Consider the following 17476-nt stretch of genomic DNA (forward strand, 5'->3'; position numbering starts at 1 on the left):
AGAAAGCTCCATTCTTCTTAGTAAATGGATTCAATAGCATATAGAAGTGTTTATGGAAACTTTACTTTAAAAACAGATATCATGCGCAGAAAGTGCCTTCGACCCATTTCATTATAAAATCTACATGGACCATTAGTATGTAACACAGCTTTTCTAGAGCTGTGGTCAATGTGAGACTTGTTCTCGGTATTGCTTGCTATCATTTTCCCCAAATAAAGATAAGACTCTACAAGTTTCTCGGAACCCATCCTCCAGACAAAATTGCGAGCCTTTCCGTTCCTTCTATTTTTCAGAATCAAAACTTTACTTGCTCTCCTCTAAAATAAAACTCTTTAATAAAAAAAGAAATGTTTTTAAGCAGAACAAAACGCAATAGATACAAAAGATGTAAAGGATCACGTCTCACAATTTCTGCCCCAACACTTTTGTGGAAAAATGGGACACTGAAGTTGGACATGCATGACTTAATGAATGATGTTGAAAGACTCCTTGGGGTTTGCATTGCGAAAGGTGTAGCTTCCTTATTTTTTAAGAGCAGTTTCCGAACGTTAGGTCAGGTATCATTCCCACGGCTGGATTTGGGGATTTTGGAAAGTTCACTAGCAGCGGACTTGTATTCCTGATCTTCGAAACAATGTCCACAGAGCAGGTTCAAAATGGAAGGATTTGGAGGGCCCTTCTACTTCAGTGCCCATGGGTTGCCAGAGTTGTCCTGTGAAAGTCAGGGTGGTGGATCTGCAGTCTCCATTGTATTGTTCTCACTGGGTGAGTTCGCAGTCGCATGTGAGAACTTCTCTTTTGCGTCACTCACCGACTGGCATAAACAGGAACTGAAGGTATCCGTTGCTCTTCTCAGCCCTGGGACTGGAAGATAAGGGATGGATCTTCATTAGCCTACATGCTGATGTTTAGCATGGGGCTCTCCAGGTGGTGGGATGGTGGCTGCATAGAGAAGGGGGACTTGGATCATAGCGACTTAATTGGAAGTTGGAAAAGGAAAAGTAGCTTTGTCCTCTAGCTATGGTGTCCCACGGGGAACACCTGAGTTTCCCTAAATCCCAGTTACAAACCAGCTTGGCCCTCTGCTTCCCATATATATCTCAAAACTCTGAGGACAGCAGAGAAAAAAAGCTCCAGCACCATACTGGGGCTTTATACTCTATGCATTTGTAACCCTCGTTCAGTAACCATAGTTTGACAGTCTGCTTCCGGCTAAAGCGATCAAAGTTTTGGATAAGATTTTTAGTAGATGTATTTGAAGCTTCTTTAGGTCTTTCCTGAAACAGCACATGGGCTGTCGCTTACACCGACCTTTTAAGATAAAACTAATCTAAACAAGCATTTGCAATGCAATAGGTCTCGCATTTGGAAGAGTTAGAACTATTGGCGCTGTAGTTGGCAATGGGCCTCATTTATGAAGGGTGTTGCATTGCTGCAGTAAAACAGCAATGTAACACTTTTCAGTGCGCCCTCCTTGAGACGTAATGGATGCATCGTATTTACTGTATGACCCTCCATGTCACAAGGATTGATAGATACGTCAGGAATCCTGACATATTTGCCAGCGCAAAAATGGCGCAACTCCATCAATGTGTCATTTTACAAGCCCCATGTCAAAAGGCCTGTGCCACCCCTTACGCCTGCTTCAAGCAAGTGTAAGGATTTGACGCAGTGAGGCCGTAGAAGTGGCGCAGTGAAATCTCATAGATTTAACTGCAACACTTCTACAAGCCTTTTCTACGCCGGAATGCCCACTCTGCATACGTTATACCTGTTGCAGGTATAATGTAGCGAAGGGGTTTACAAAGTGATGCATCTGCCTAGATGCGTCCCTTTGTAAATATGGTACAGTGTAGTGGATTTTTTACACCGCAGCAGTATCACAAAAAGGGTGCATGACACCCGAAATGCATTAGGACTGACTCAAAATACAGATGCCACCATTTGTTTTGAATAGATCTTGTTCAGAAACGTATTTGAACACATAAATGATTTACTTTGATTTCTCATGAGTCTACGTTGAACTTAATTTCTTATGTTTGTATGAATGCATTAATTTACAGATATTCAGCCTGCGGCTTTAATGGTTTGAGCACTTTGTTTCCAGGCAACCATCGGATACCTGTTTTTTTTTTGTTGCAGTTTTTCAACGGAGACGGGCAGGCTCTGTCACAGAGTAGCACACTGAACTTGTGTATTTTGTTCAACTTTCAATACATTTGAGTGCACAGCTTCAGTTCTAGGATATTTAGTCCATGATCGGGTGCCACGCTGAACCAAGAAAACACGTGCCCTCTGATTGCTGAAGCAGATAGCCTGTTGTGCCTGCAACAGCAGCTAAGGAGAAAGTGATTAAGAAAATAATGCTTACAAACAGTAAATAAAACATACTGAGTAATAACACATGTAACAGGGGCAGTCCTCATGGGATGTTACAACAGGAGAAAAGGAGGTACTTAGGAGGGACTACTAAGCCTAGTAACGAATCAAAAGCCACCATTTACAAATGATAGTAACGGGAGCCAATTGAAAAGATGGGCAGAAAGCGAGCAAGGCTTAAAGTCCACACCTGAATACAGCATGTCTCAAAGAGACAGCGCAAGCGCTGCCTAGGCGAGACCTAAAGGGGCTTTGAGCCCACCCATTTGGGAGGGTTTTAGATTCACCTTCTTTAGAATTGACACAGCAGCTTCAAGCCCACACATTTCACACATATCAGATTGACTGAATGCGTTCCAATAGATGCCTTCAAGCAAGAGGCATTTCCGCCCGAGAGACATCCATCTTTTTTTCCCCATGTGTCACCAGATTTCCCGTAAAATCTTTGTGATGCTTTCTCCAGTTTTTCTTCAGTAAATAAAATGTTCCTTCTTTCAGAAGATGAACGCTGGGAGATCGGAGCGTTACAAAAAAAATCAATACAATCAAGACATCCTAAATTAAAAGTGTGCCTCTGTATTATTTTGTTTTATGCGATCGAAACAGCTTTGTAACTGTTCTACAGGACAATTAGCTGACCTGTAATGGACAACTTATCAATACAAGCATTACTATTTTCTCTTGTACTGTGTCACTTCAGAACATGGAGTCCAGGAAAGGGGCAGCCAGGCTGCATTTAAATGGGCATTGTAAGCTGACCCCCCTTCTTCTCTCTGCCCTCCTTCATCCATGACAATCGTAACTAACATGCATCTTTAATTAAAGAAACGATTAACTGCTTTGGAGGGCATTAATTTCCCACCCCAAGCCCCACCTTCTGCTGTGCTACAAAAATTCTTTAAAATTGTATACAATGGTATGTATCTCTCTGGGCATATAAAACGTAGCATTTCTTTTTTTGCTTCTCTCGCAGTATGTAACGACAAGCATTGGCAAAGCCAATATGTCTCGCCCACCCCAATGTTTTTTTAGCCATGTTGTACATGTGCATGGTTGAAAGTAAAAAGCGCTATGAAGCATCCAGCGTTGATCGCATCATTTTGCCTTTTTTAAATTTACTTCCAACCATGCTACATAGTAGTTGCACTGCTCTACAACATGGCTATAAAAACATTGACTGAGCCAAATTTCTCTATTACTTGTCCTCCTCAATGTTTTTGAAGCGATGTTGAGCAGCAACATGGCTGCTGTGCAGTTTGGTTGAAAGTGAAAATAAAACGTGCTACCACACGGGCAGTGTCTACTGTGTTATAGCAATTTTTTTAATTCAAATTTAATTTCAGCCATGCTTGTCAGCTGTAACGCTGCTGTACAACATGACTGAAATAACACTGACAAAGCGAATAGATCGCACAAGGCGAGACCTATTGATATTGTCAATGCTTGTTAATCTTAGGGCGTCTACTCCTCACTGAATTTCTATTTGTGTCATTATGTTTTTTATTGACATAATTTAATTTATCAACAATGTGTGCCGCTGTATGAAGGCTCACGACAATTCTTTGAAAACACTTATTCTTAAAGAGGCCTATTTTGATACTGCTGGGATCAAACGTCAATTATAAAATATTTAAAACTGTTATAATGTATTAATTACTATCATTGGATTTTCTATCTGTTATGAACAAAGCTTAAAGTAAACATGTCCTGAAAATGAAACTGAAAATAACTGCCCACTTCAACGATTTAAAACTGTTCTCTGCTTACAAAACCTCAATAATTGTCCACCAAAGCAACACTATTAAGAGACAGTCTTATTTGGATTTAAACTTAGTGGGCAGAGTGAAAACAGCCTTTCCTACTGATCCTAAAAGACAAGGTGACACTTAGAACTAATCATAAAGTCATGCCTAAACTACCAACGGGTTTCATCTCAATAGGCCGATAATCCGAAAGATATTCTTTCAAAATCCTACAAATCCAGCTGAGAGCTCTACATTCATTGGATGCCAGAAAATGCTCCGATTCTATCTACATAGATTTAAATAAACCAAAAAATCAAAGCAGCTTCTCGTATCCTTCTCTAGATCACATAAAGGTTTCCCAGTCCCAAACGGGGACTATCGAGACAGGTAGATGAAAAAAAGCTTTTTAAAAAGCAGGAAAGTTTCTTACACATACAGCTACGGCCCATACTACGAGGAGCATAATGACTTCATAAGCACTCTATGCAGGAGTGTCCCTAGCAGACATTTGTCGAACCACAACTTGAGAGAACTGTCACACCTTCATCATACACTATTGCTTGGAAGCAGTTGCAGATGAAGATGTGGCTGTGATAGCCATCTGTTAAAATAAGGTGAGCATGTCTTTTCTATCCCACCATTATCTCCTAAAGTATATAATAAATTGAAAAGTTAATACTGCTTACTGTTCTGATTCAAGCATGTGAATCTATGAATGATCGAATGCTGGAGAAAAATTAGGTTATTTACCTGTAACTTTGGTTGTGCATTATTGATCTCTTTCATAGATTCTTACGTGGCCCCTCTCATTCTCGAATAAAGGCTCACCTCAACATCAGAATGTATGTATGTAGCAGAGATCACTTTCACCTTCACCTTATTGATTGGAGTTTGGATCCCTTACAATGAGGTGGATGTGCTAAGAAATTGGGCACGGTCTGTAATCTTTTCAGATAACTGTGCCTTGACTCTCACTTCCACGACAGGGAAATATTAAATCATGCAAATCTATAAAAGATACCAATGCTGGGAAACCACAGTTACAGGAAAGTAACACATGTGTTACTCATTAGAGCACAACTATGTAACCAATGAACAGATTGTCCCAAGCAGCCAACAAATATATGAAAAAAGTGTGTCCAAGTCTTCTTGCTTTCAGATCGATCTATTTCTCAGTCTTCAATAGCCAACCATCAACAGTCTTCAATAGCCACAGCCAACACGTGTTTTGTCAGATTGATGTGTAGGCATCACTAACTTCATCAGGGCTACAAATTAAATATATATCATAAGTCTAAATTTAAATAAAATCTCATTACATTGTTGCCACCACCTAAGACACCCATGTGCTCAGGTTTACGGGACATGTGCCCAGACATTTCAGTTCCTGATCTTTCAGCTTTCCATTCTGAAAAAGGGAAATACATCAGTTACAGCTCATTAACTGTTGCGTTACATCAAGTATCGTGGTACATTAGTGCCACTGTCACAATCCCAAAAGGTCTTTCATATGTAGTATATGATCCACACACCTTTCTTTAGAGCCCATGTGTGTAATATAGACATCATGCTTAGTGATACATGTATGTAGTATGTGATACACACACCTCTCTTCATAGCCCATGTGTATAGTACAGACATTATGCCTAGGAAATTCATAATCAGGCTCACCTCATTACCGAGTGTCATCACATACAATCCTCTAACAAGTTGTATCTAATCAATGCAAAACATGTGTTAGTGTTCTGTGTAATATATCGCATTCACTTTCTTCAGTAGCCAAAATATGACCCAGAGCGGATGTAAATTTCAATTTTCTCATCATCAGTATGCACTAGTTAAACTTTGGATCTGGTTCTAAATTATGTGGATGCCAACAAGGGGAGGATAGACATATTGAAAATTACATCTTCTATAGCATGCAGAGGCCCTCAACAAATTAGCAGTAGAATAAACAATTACTTATATATGTATGTTTTATGTAAAGTGTGGATATATATAAAACATTCTAATATGTTTTTGAGTTTTAAAATTAGATTTTGTAGTGTACTCGTCTTAATATTCTAAAGTATAGTTTTAGAATTCATTTGAAATACCAAACAAATGGATATGTATATTTTGTGTGAGTGTGTTTGTGTGGTAAGTTGATGCATAAAACACATCAGTGGCATGAAAATTAAATGTCATATGTGGACTGTAGTGTCTGATTGCTCCTTTATATCACCCACATCTATAATCAAAGCGTATGGCTCCAGAGAGCACCATTGTGCTCGGGCTGGGCTGCAGTTTTAAAACCACTGTAGTGACGCATGGCATGAAAAAGTGCTTTGCCATGTAGGAAAACCGACTCTCATATATTAGCAAAGACACCTCTATATGTGCCTTGTTAACCCATGGGCTAGGACCATAATGCATTATAGCAGGGCATGATAAATATCAAGGAAAAGTATTTCCCTACAGTGAACAGTTTCAAATAGAGATTTATCGCTATGTAGGCAAAGCTATATTCTCCATGAGAAAACCTAGTTATAAATAAAATAGGGGCCCGATTCACAAAGGTAAATCTAGACCAAAAGTATAACTTTACTACTCTTCGGTACTCAGAAAGGTAAATTACTACTAGCAAAGTTAGACTTTTCATCTAAGTTTTATTTTGTGGATAAGATCAAGACACTCTACAATATTTTCAATGACCAAGTCCACGGCACCGCCTCAACTCCCACCCCCGACGACACCACCCAACAGACCCTTCTCACCTGGATCCCTCTCACCACAGAAGACACCTTAAAGACAATGAAGAGCATCCACTCCAGAGCACCTTCTGACGTCTGCCCACTGCACATCTTGCACAGAGCAGCCACTGCCATCACACCAGAGCTACGTCAAACTATCAACTGCTCCCTCAACACAGCCACATTCCCCGACAACTGGAAGTGCGCTGAAGTCAACCCCCTCTTAAAGAAGCCCTCTGCAGACCCGACAGACCTCGAGATCTTCAAGCCCATCTTACTGCTTCCTTTTGCTTCCAGAGTCAACGATAAGGCTGTCAACGCCCAGTTAGCACACCTCATAGAAACCAACAGCATCCTAGACACCTCTCAATCCGGATTCCGCAGCAACCACAGCACGGAGACCACCCTACTCGCTGCCACCGACAACATCTGAGCCCTCCTCGACCAAGGGCACACAGCAGCCCTCATCCTCCTGGAACTATCAGCATTCTTCGACACTGTCTACCTCTGCACACAAGCTACCAAATTCCACGACGCCGGCATCCAAGGAAAGGCCTTAGACTTGATATGAGCTCTCCTCTCAGGCAGAACACAGAGAATAAGACTCCCGCCCTCCCTCTCAGAACCAACAGAGATCAGATGTGGTGTACCTCAAGGATCCTCCCTCAGCCCCACACTCTTTAACGTCTATATTGCCCCCCTCGCAACCATCATCAGTAACCACAGGCTCATCATAGTTTCCTACGCCAACGAACCCCAGCTCATCCTCTCCCTCACCAAGTAACCTAACATCACTGGGCACAACTTCCAAGAAGGGATGAAAGCCGTTGCGACCTGGATGAGAAACAGCTGCCTGAAGCTTAACACGGAGAAAACAGAAGTCCTCAGCCTTGGCTCCACCCCCTCCGCATGGGACGACACCTGGTGGCCCCCCGCCCTCGGAAAACCACCCACCCCAATGGACCATGCACGCAACATCGGCTTCATACTGAACTCATACCTCACCATGAATGGCCAGATCAACGCTGTATCCTCTGCATGCTTCAACACCTTCTGCATAATTTGCAAGACATTCAAGCGGATCCCCCGACTCCAGGAAAACCATCACCCACACACTCATCACCAGCAGACTGGACAACGGCAACGCCCTCTACGCTGGAATTCACTAAAAACTCCCCTGCAAACTCCAGACAGTCCAGAATGCTGCAGCCAGACTTATCCTCGATATCCCACGACACAACCACATCACCCAAAACCTCTTCGACCTCCACTGGCTCCCCGTTGAAAGAAGAATAACCTTCAAGCTCCTCACACACGCTTACAAAACCCTCCACAACAACGGACCCCAATACCTCAATGACAGAATCTCCTTCCACGCTCCCAAGAGAAACCTCCACTCAGCGGACACGCCCTAGTCGCTCTCCTTCGTTTCTACAGGACAATAGCAGGTGGAAGATCCTTCTTCTACCTTGCAGCCAAGACCTGGAATGAACTTCCCCTTCACCTCCAACGGATCCCGACATTGAACCAATTCAGAATGAACCTCAATTACCCCAACCAAGCTGCGCACTCCCCTAACCCCCCAGCTCCTTGAGACCCTCACGGGTGAGTACAGCACTCTACAAAACCAAATTGTTTGCCTTTGTGAATACCGAGAAGTAGTAAACTTACACAAAAGTGTACGTTTACCTTTGTGAATCAGGCCATAGGTTTTTTTCAACTTTGCCCGGGAAATAGTAGAGATTCTATTCAAAGATACTTTCCAATTGCTATTAAAATATAATTCATTGTTTAAAATAGATTGGAGATAAGTTAGTTGAAATACAACTTTTAAAAACTTTAAATTGAAGTATGATTACTTGACAAACTCGTTCTTTTCCAGCTGGCTGTTAGACAGCACAGAGATTGATATACACATCCCAGACTGGCTGTTAATTGCAGACCAACTGGAGGGCAGTGGGACTGCCTCCGGGCGTAAGAAATTTGAAGTGGTGTCAGCACTTACCATTTGGTAGAGGTTACTCATTTGGGATTGGAACAGGAACATATAGCAAAACAAAGGGAAGTTTTAGCAACTATTCTTCTTGAAGTGGAGGTCCAGAACAGGAGTCGCAGGAATTGTAACCATTTGGGGTCAGAACAAATCTCCACTTTTTGTTCATTCTCCCAGCAGGAGGAAAGTTCATCTCCTATGCAAGTGACTGGAAAAGAGGAGGACAAGGCTCCTGCAGGTGAAGGAGGACTAGGGACATTTTGCATGTGGGGCGCTGTGAAATATGCAGTAAGATGAGGAAGGAAGTGTTGAAAAATGAAGTGAGTTTTCCAAGGGAAGATTGCCCGGGTTCGTTGTATGGGATTCTTCAATCATGGCTTAGTGCAAAGGATAAGACTAGCATCTTCAAAACATTCCTCACCATGGGAAGAAACATCAAAAATAAAGAAAACTCTGCCTGACTTAAGGTCTCCTGACTCCTGCTGGCACACAGTAATGGAAATAGTTTTCCAAGCGTCGGTTAAGGTGTTTAAAATTCCAATCTATGCAGAAGCCGATCTTTGCACATGGTTAGAGATTCAACTTAGAATCAGGGCCTGGGTCTCTTAGACAGTAACTACAAATATTTTAATTCTTTCAAGTTCCACAGGCTGCACCTCGCTGGTTCAAGCTAGCAGAATTTTCTTACAAAGTCCTATGATATGCTATTTATTTGAACAACACCAGTTGTATGAAATCCTTAATGCAACCAACACAAGCTTTCAGGCTCCACCTTCCTCAGGGTTCCATGTGTGTGCGAGAGCCTATTTAACTTAACAGAGACTTCTAAGTAATTATTGTGGCAAAAATCACTCGTATTGTACCCGATGGATCCAAACTGATCAAGATGGGCCAGCCTGTGTGTGTCTCTAGCTACAAAAGTATTAGCATAAGAGTTCTGAGGAGACCAAACCCAAATTAGCAAACCTATGTTAACATTAGGATTTCTTCTTTCACAATTTGAACATTTCTTTGTATGGCTTGTATCAGTAGGTTGTTGTTTAGAGTCAACAGTGTGAGGCTTTACGGAATCCCTTACCCGTCTCAACGGTCAAGGTCCTTGTGAGTTGTAAAGCTTTTTGTATATCTTCAGTCTTGGTGAGGTCCACCTGAATAAGTGTGAGCCTTGCAGAACAACGCTCACGGAGCTCCTTTGCACCCGCACTTGACATATCCAGCACGCTTGCGATGACGTGGAACCCCAGCGAGTCAAACTTGTGGGCTACTGCGTGTCCAAATCCAGTATCACAGCCTTGAAAAAACAAACGGTAGAGGTAGGGTTAGTCACAGTAAGATAGCAGCAAGTGGCTGACATGAAACTTCTACAAGAGATCACAAGTACTTTAAGTGTAAATGTCAGTCAGCCATAAACTTTATTTCGGTCTTATGACCATAAAAGTGAAAATACAAACATTTCATTAAGACAGAATTATTAGATATATGTTGAAAATATGATGAAAGTTAAATAAAATTAGTGCTACAAATGCAAGTGGTAAAAAGCAGTGAAGCACAAAAATACAGCGGGGGCCCGTAACGAAAGAGTAATAAATAGCAAGGCCCATTATGAAACAATTAGTTCGTTGTTTGTATAGAGCTAAAATGGTAAAGACCGTAAAAACAGGTTTTGCACATTAAAACAAGAAAACGATATATATTAAAATTGTTAAAACTGGTTAAAAGGTACATTAGAAGGTCTGTCCTGAAGCTATAACATTACAATGTTTGGATATTGCTAAGATAACCTTTTTAATGTACCACATAGTGCAAGGAACTTTGCTACAGCGCAACCAATTACAAATCTGGCGTCAGATATTGAGATGCGCAGCGGCGATAAATGGCACCGGATACCAAAGCGTTTACATATAGGAGCTAACCATTTGACTCTCGGCCGTTTGTATAATGGGCAGGCAAAAAATATACGATCTATCGAGTCCACAACATGAGGACAGCCTGCACAATGTTGTAAATCACTAGAAGGTGGGCGCCAGGAAGCTGTAAGAGCGTTCACTGGAAGTGAAGCAAATCTAAATTGCATAAACAGCTTCCTGTCCTGGTTAAGCGTGACAGCATCCAGGTAATATTCATATGAAGCAAGCTGTTTGAACTCCATAAACTCAGTAGTTAGGCGTCCCCAAGACGAATATGAAAGGGAAGACTTGGCCACCCAGTGCCAATAATATATATATATTTTTTTTAAACTCTTTTTATTTGTAAAAATAAACTTGTTGGTCATTTTACATTTGCACTTATAGATATTAGAGTATTGCATCCATAGACTCTCATCCAAATATATTACTTCAGATGTAACAGTACACAAGATGGTATCAGTACATGATCATTACGGCGTTAATGGTTCGTCAAGGGAAGGGAGCATGGGAGGTTCACACAAGTTTCAGCGGTACTCATTCCATTTTGACCAAACTGCCACCCGTTTCCGGGGGCACCCCCGTGCTGTATAGACTGTCTTCTCTTGCAGCATGCACCAGTCCATGTCCTTCTTGCATGCACTTATCGTTGGAGGTGTTCCCGCTCCCCATAGGCGTGCTATATTACATTTTGCAATTACCTGTCCAAGCGTTGCCCATATTCTACCTTTTACGGACATGTCCGTGGGCGTCCAGATGTTCAAGAGGCACCTTTTAATTTCGGGTTGCAAGCTTACCCCCAGACCGTACTCATACAGTTGTGCACCCATTTTCAATAGGTTTGTATTAGAGGGCATTCCCATATTCCCCAATAATATTTCTTAAGTAATTCCTTTGTAGGCAGCCCCACGGAATCCCTCGATTCCCACAGCCCCTTTAAGCCAATAGCAGTGAGCAGGGATGTCATTTCCTGCAACCAAAGGATCTTCTTAAATCGATCAAGTGCCTGGACTCCGTAAAGGGCAGCCACATATGAACACGGCTCTGGAGTTGATTTTAAACTGAGCCAGAATAACAAAGGGCATAACTTTGCCTTTTCGATAATGGTAGCTCGTCCCATATCCAGCCTTAGCGAGTGGAGAGGGGTGCACTGCGGGAGCGAAACTAAGGCCATTGTAAATTTATTTTTTACTACGTGCTAGAGGAATCAAGTGAGTGGTACATGCACAGCCGTCATAATGCATTCAACAAACCAGATCAATTACGTAGCAGAGGGATCCCCAGCTCGGACAACATCTGACCCCAATGAACAGGAGGTTGTGGCCGCACCCTTGGTACTATTGCTTCCAGTGCATAGGCAACAACTGGCAGAAAAGGCTTCAGCGTACAATATGCTTTGCATCCGGTGGATGTGTGGAGAAAGCACTGCCACCTCTCCTGAGGGAGTTCACAGGGGTGTTAGGACTAATACACACAAGTGAAACCAGCTGCTTGGGGTATGTCGTATAGCAGGGGATATTGCACACAGCTCACATCTTTGCAGAGTTTAAATTCCCAAGAAGTTGTCTTTTAAAATTAAGTCTAAGACTCAATGCTATCTTTCATGAATTCAAGGCAAAAGCTGAGCAGATAGACAGCATAAAGAGTTAAAACACAAGATGAAATTTCCTTAGATACAGGCATATGTTACCATATATTTGTAGTATAATGTTCATATGTACCTGTGGGTGTAAGGCTATGTTATATGTGGCTTCTTTATTTGCTAAAACGTGACAGGCTTTCAAGGGCACGTATAGGAGTTAAATACATGTGGAAATATACAACTTTGGGACCTCATTTATTCTCAAAACACAAAAGAAATATGGATAAATACCAATGAGATGGCCATAAAATAAATATGGATAAATACAGATGGAAATGTTGGAAAAAAATACCATAAAACGGGGAGCCCTAATTATGAAATGAAACTTTACTTAATTTGATACAGCTAATTTTACTTTTTAGCAAGGCTCTGTGGCCTTTGGAAAACACTTTGCTATGTTGAGAAAGAACAAAATAAACACTTTGTATGGACAACTTAGCTAGGAAATAGCTTACTCTAAGGAAGAAAGACTTGAATGTATTGAGTCTTTGACTGGGTATCCGGTTAAACTGAAGGGGGTCTATCTCGGACGACATTTTTTTTCTCCTCATGTCGAGGAGGCTGGGGGCCTTGATGAATGGGCTTGGTGGGAAGGACAGGGGCGGACTGGCCATTTTTCCTCATCTACCATTTCTCTGGGAGGCTAAAGCCATTGAATGCTGGTTTTTGAAGATTGATGGCTCCAGTGGCGTAACAAAGGCCCCTGCAGCCGCAGCAGTGCACGGGGTCCCCAAGCTCCAGGGGGCCCCCTCAGCATAGTATTCTGACCGTAGAGCTCATAATTGAGTCCCGATGGGGCCCATCCACGAGCCTTGAAAGAGGAACCCCTCAAGTTTTGTTACGCCAGTGGATGGCTGCAGATGCCTGGAAATTGACGGAAGGCAAAGTGAGTTGGGGAAAACAGGAGAGAGAGAAAGCAAAAAGAGAAGGAGCTAGCGAGAGGCAGATAAAAAGAAAGACAAAGAGCTAGAGAACGACAATGAATGAATAGAAAAAGGGAGGAAGGGAGCTGGGCTGATTGGAAAACTTTTTCCAGGGTTACTTTTGGTTGCAAGTCTGGCCTTGGAGAAGGTGGGGTAGTTGAAGATATTGACAGTCTCTAAGGAGCAGCGTCGGATTGGTAACACGAGCACTCGGGCAATGCCCGAGGGGCCGGTATCCGAATTCCAGCTGTGGGCTGCTTTTTCTAGCAGCCTGGGGGCCGATTTGGCTGGTTTCTGCCTTGTTCGATGCCCCCTCCAGCCCAGTGGGTGCCGGAGTGGCCTTTCTGGAGGCAGATCCTGGCGTCCATTACTTCCCCTTTATCAACGGGCAGAGGTATCACTCCCTTTCTCTCGCTGGGCCGGACCATTAACATATGCATATTGAGCAGGGGCAGGGGGCCTGAGCAAAAGTGGCCTCTCTTGTTTTCAGGGGTGTTTCACCAGTGTAAACTAATCCGTGCATTTTTTTTTACCCCCCACCCCTTTTTAAAAAAAATAATTTCGCCAAAGCAGTGTTTTGCCGGAAGGCAACATGCAAATACAGGCCACTTTTTTTTAGCGTGCTCGGGCCGATTTTTAATCCCAATCCAACCCTGCTACGAAGAGCAGCTTGCACCCGTTAAGAGGGTACTTTCTGTTGTGGTGTGTGTGTGTGGGACAGGACAACGTGATTTCTATTCAATGTTTTATTATGGTATGTCTCTCTGGTAGCCCTCCTCTTCCACCTTTGTGCTCATTTCAGCAAGAGGGATCTTTTTTTTGCAAAGTGTCTTTAATCTGTTTCTGTTATGATGCAGGGGTAGATGAGTCAGGCAGCATGGAAAAGAAAAGTAAAACAGCATTGTCTACATAAAGCCACATGTAGAGTTATTATCTAGCTGGGGTGAAATTGTAACACACTACTCATAGATAAAAATAGACTTCAGTGTGTAAGAAAATGCAGAGGTAATTGGGAAACGAAAAATAAATGGATCAACTGATGCTTTACAAAATATCATTTGCCAAAATAAGTGATTTTGTGTATAAAGAAACATATACTGTTGCGCTCCTCAAAACACAAACCCACATGTGTACCCTTTTTTAGAACAGTGTGTATTTACTTATCGTGTGAGGCTTTCACAAGGGGGTAGCAATACACTAGACCTAAAAAGCTTTTGAAAGGTTTGAATTTGTCCAAATTCTGACTTTTCTCTTGGCTGAAAAAAAGCTGTAAGCATAGTGTACTGTAAGCCTTATTTGGAATGAACAGTCAGGGCCGGACTGGGAACCGAAACCAGCCCTGACCAGGAGCTCAGCCGGGCACAGTGGGGGGGGGGGGGGGGGGGGGGAGATTTCTTGGTTGCTAGTCGAAGGAAAGCTTTGTGCCGCTTTTGTTTCTGGGGGCCGGCCCCTGGTAACAAAAAAACGGCCGCAGGGGTCTAAAACCGGCCCCCACCCTGGCGGCCCATCAGGGAAATGCCCAGTGCACGCTACAGCCAGTCCAGCCCTGTGAATCATAAAAGAAAGCATTGGTTAATACAATAACAGGACCCTGTTCACCAAAAGAAACAGAACGGTCCAGGCAGAGATTTTTGTCTCCTTGTGAACGTACTTTAAAATTTTGGGGAATTCACAAACATTCCCAGAGTGCACCTAGAAAGCTGCGCCAGTGTGCAATAGAGACATCAATACAGAAATTCACACAGGACGAATAGAGTCACTAGTGCAAGGGCGTCTGTTCCTGACTGGGAAACGAGTAATATACAGAAGTCCATTATGCAGTGACCTTACCCAGAAGGAATTTGGTTACACTGCCGACACTGTTGTTCCTATTGTCTGCTATCTGTCTATCTTAGTTTTAATCCTTGCTATACCTTTCCATGATCCAAAACTAATGATTTTTCCAGCAATGTTCCAAATGTATTTACATGTGCTTAAGCATGTAGGTGTTGTGGTATCCAGTTAAGATGTACTCAACTGAAATGTTCTCAATCTATCATGGCCTAAATGAGAGGTAATACCTTATTCTGATTCTCACCTATTTAAGTCCTGACGCCGGCATCAACACTTAAAGATGGTGAGTTAACTTTTGTAAAATGACACCAACTGCATTCTGTCAATTATACATTTATAAAGTGTGGGAAATCACCCCTAGGGGTCTCTAGGCTGCTGCTGCGTGGAGGTGCGGGCAATCAAGCACCTAGGTCTTTAGCGCTCTTCTGAATTACAGGAGTGAGGCCATTCTGAGCCTTGGCAGCCAGGTGTGGGAAGGAGCGTCCCTCGTTGTTGGTTCGGTGGATATGTGGAGTGTCTGTGAGGGAGAGAGAAGCTGATCGAAGGTGTCTGGTTGGTTGGTGGAAGGTCCTTCGTTTTCAGGCCTTCTATGCGTGGGTCAGCATCTTGGACTGGCATCTCTTCTGGATCGGGAGCCAGTGCAGTCTCTTGAGATGGGATGTGATGTGATGCATTGTAGTTTACAGACAGTTCTTTCTTTTGATCAGTTTGAGCAGGACTTTCTTCCTGAAATCTGTTGATTATGCAGTAGATGAAGAGTTTTGTTGAAAATGGGAGTTTCAGGGACCGCCGGCCACATTGAGGTCTGCCCCCCAGGGATATTGTGAGGGTGGTGTAGGCCAGGAGACTGCCATCTTGTTTGGGCTCTATATCAATTTGGGTGTAGCCCAAGGGGGTTATAATGGTCTATTTTGAGTCTGCTGCCACCATTTAAGGTACACTTGACCTGGTGACTGGTGGCAGAGAGTGTAGGCTGGGAATTGTTGTTGCCCTGCCCGCCCGGGACTCTTTGCTCTTGGTTTCTAGGATTTTTTCTCCTGTCTACTTTTTCCCCCTTTGGGCTTCTGGTTGGGACAGGTGCACAATTGGGGGTCGTTGTTTGTACGAATGTTTTTTGCTTGAGACAGGTGCTTGGCGGTGGCCTGGAAAGTTCTGCATGAGTTTACAGAAGTTTCATTGTTGTTGCACTTGCGAACCACATGGAAAGGGAGGGGGTGAACAACCTCTCACTTGGACTAGGCAGGAGGTTCATGGTTAAGTATCGGAAGTTAAGTTGGCTAGATGTTAATACATGCAGCCATAGGCTGTAGGGTAAAGTTAAGTTTACAAACTGTTGAACTGCAGTACTGTAGGAAATAGATAGTTGAGAGGTGGGATATGTGTGTGGGACCGTAGAGATGGGGTAAGAGAATGGCTAGTTTATTTGATGTATAACAAGGTTTTTGTTTTGAAAGGCGAATATCCCCGGAAAATATTGTAAGGGGCACCTGTTTTAATAAAGCGGCCTATTTAACAGAAATCAAGTGATCTGTGCCCCTCTTTCCCAATGTGTAATTTATCATTGCTGCAAAATTACAAAAATTCTCACCTGCTTACATTGCATTGATGCTCCTGCACTCAAGCCACCCCTGACATCATGATGCTTATTTGCTAAAGGCTCCCCAACCATTCGCGTGACACAATGCTATTTCGCACTGAGAACATGGTCTTTAAATCAGAGATGTTTTAAGGCAGGGAAAAGTCCCTACTTGCAAGGCCCAGGTCCCTACTTCTAAGGGGCCACTTGGGAAAGTGAACTTTCTCTCTATTTCACTTCTGTTTATTCCATTTTCATTTCTGAGCCTCTCTCCCTCCCTGCCTCTTGTCTACCTCTGTCTCTCTATCCAGGGTCCTCTTAAGGATTATTGGTGGTCCCGAGCACGACATACTTCAACTGTTTTGTGGGACTCTGTTAAAGTTTAACAAATGATTTACAATAGTTTGGGATCAGCAGGAAATAAGTAATAAAATGCATGTTAAAATAATAAATAAATTGATGTGAGCAGTCTTGCAAAACTTTAGTAAATGAGGGCCCATGTGTCATGTAGAGCCATGTAGGTCAGTTTCTCATTACACTGCCCCTTCACCTGTATCTAGCTGCCATGTTTCGGGTCAGTAACCAGAGATTTATAACTGCCACCTCCCTCCTTTCTTTCTGCGTGACCTGTTTTTTTATTATGCTGCCAGATTGGATGTGATCTTGTGTGGGAATAAATGTGCCATTTGTTCCTAGACAGTAAATCGAAAACAGCAATAAAGCATTGGCCATAAAAAGTTCGTGCTCAT

General features: G+C 42.7%; 1 protein-coding gene across 1 annotated transcript in view; it reads right to left on the reverse strand.

Annotated features, from left to right (window-relative positions):
* Positions 1-17476, reverse strand: part of HSD11B2 (hydroxysteroid 11-beta dehydrogenase 2) — a 328111-nt gene that overhangs the window by 66657 nt on the left and 243978 nt on the right. The window contains exon 2 of the mRNA XM_085639955.1: positions 9928-10140. Within this exon, the coding sequence (XP_085496081.1) occupies positions 9928-10140 (213 nt within the window). The remainder of the gene's footprint in view (positions 1-9927; positions 10141-17476) is intronic.

Source organism: Triturus cristatus, chromosome 12 (genome assembly GCF_964204655.1).
Source record: "Triturus cristatus chromosome 12, aTriCri1.1, whole genome shotgun sequence".
In the NCBI taxonomy this organism is placed as follows: domain Eukaryota; kingdom Metazoa; phylum Chordata; class Amphibia; order Caudata; family Salamandridae; genus Triturus; species Triturus cristatus.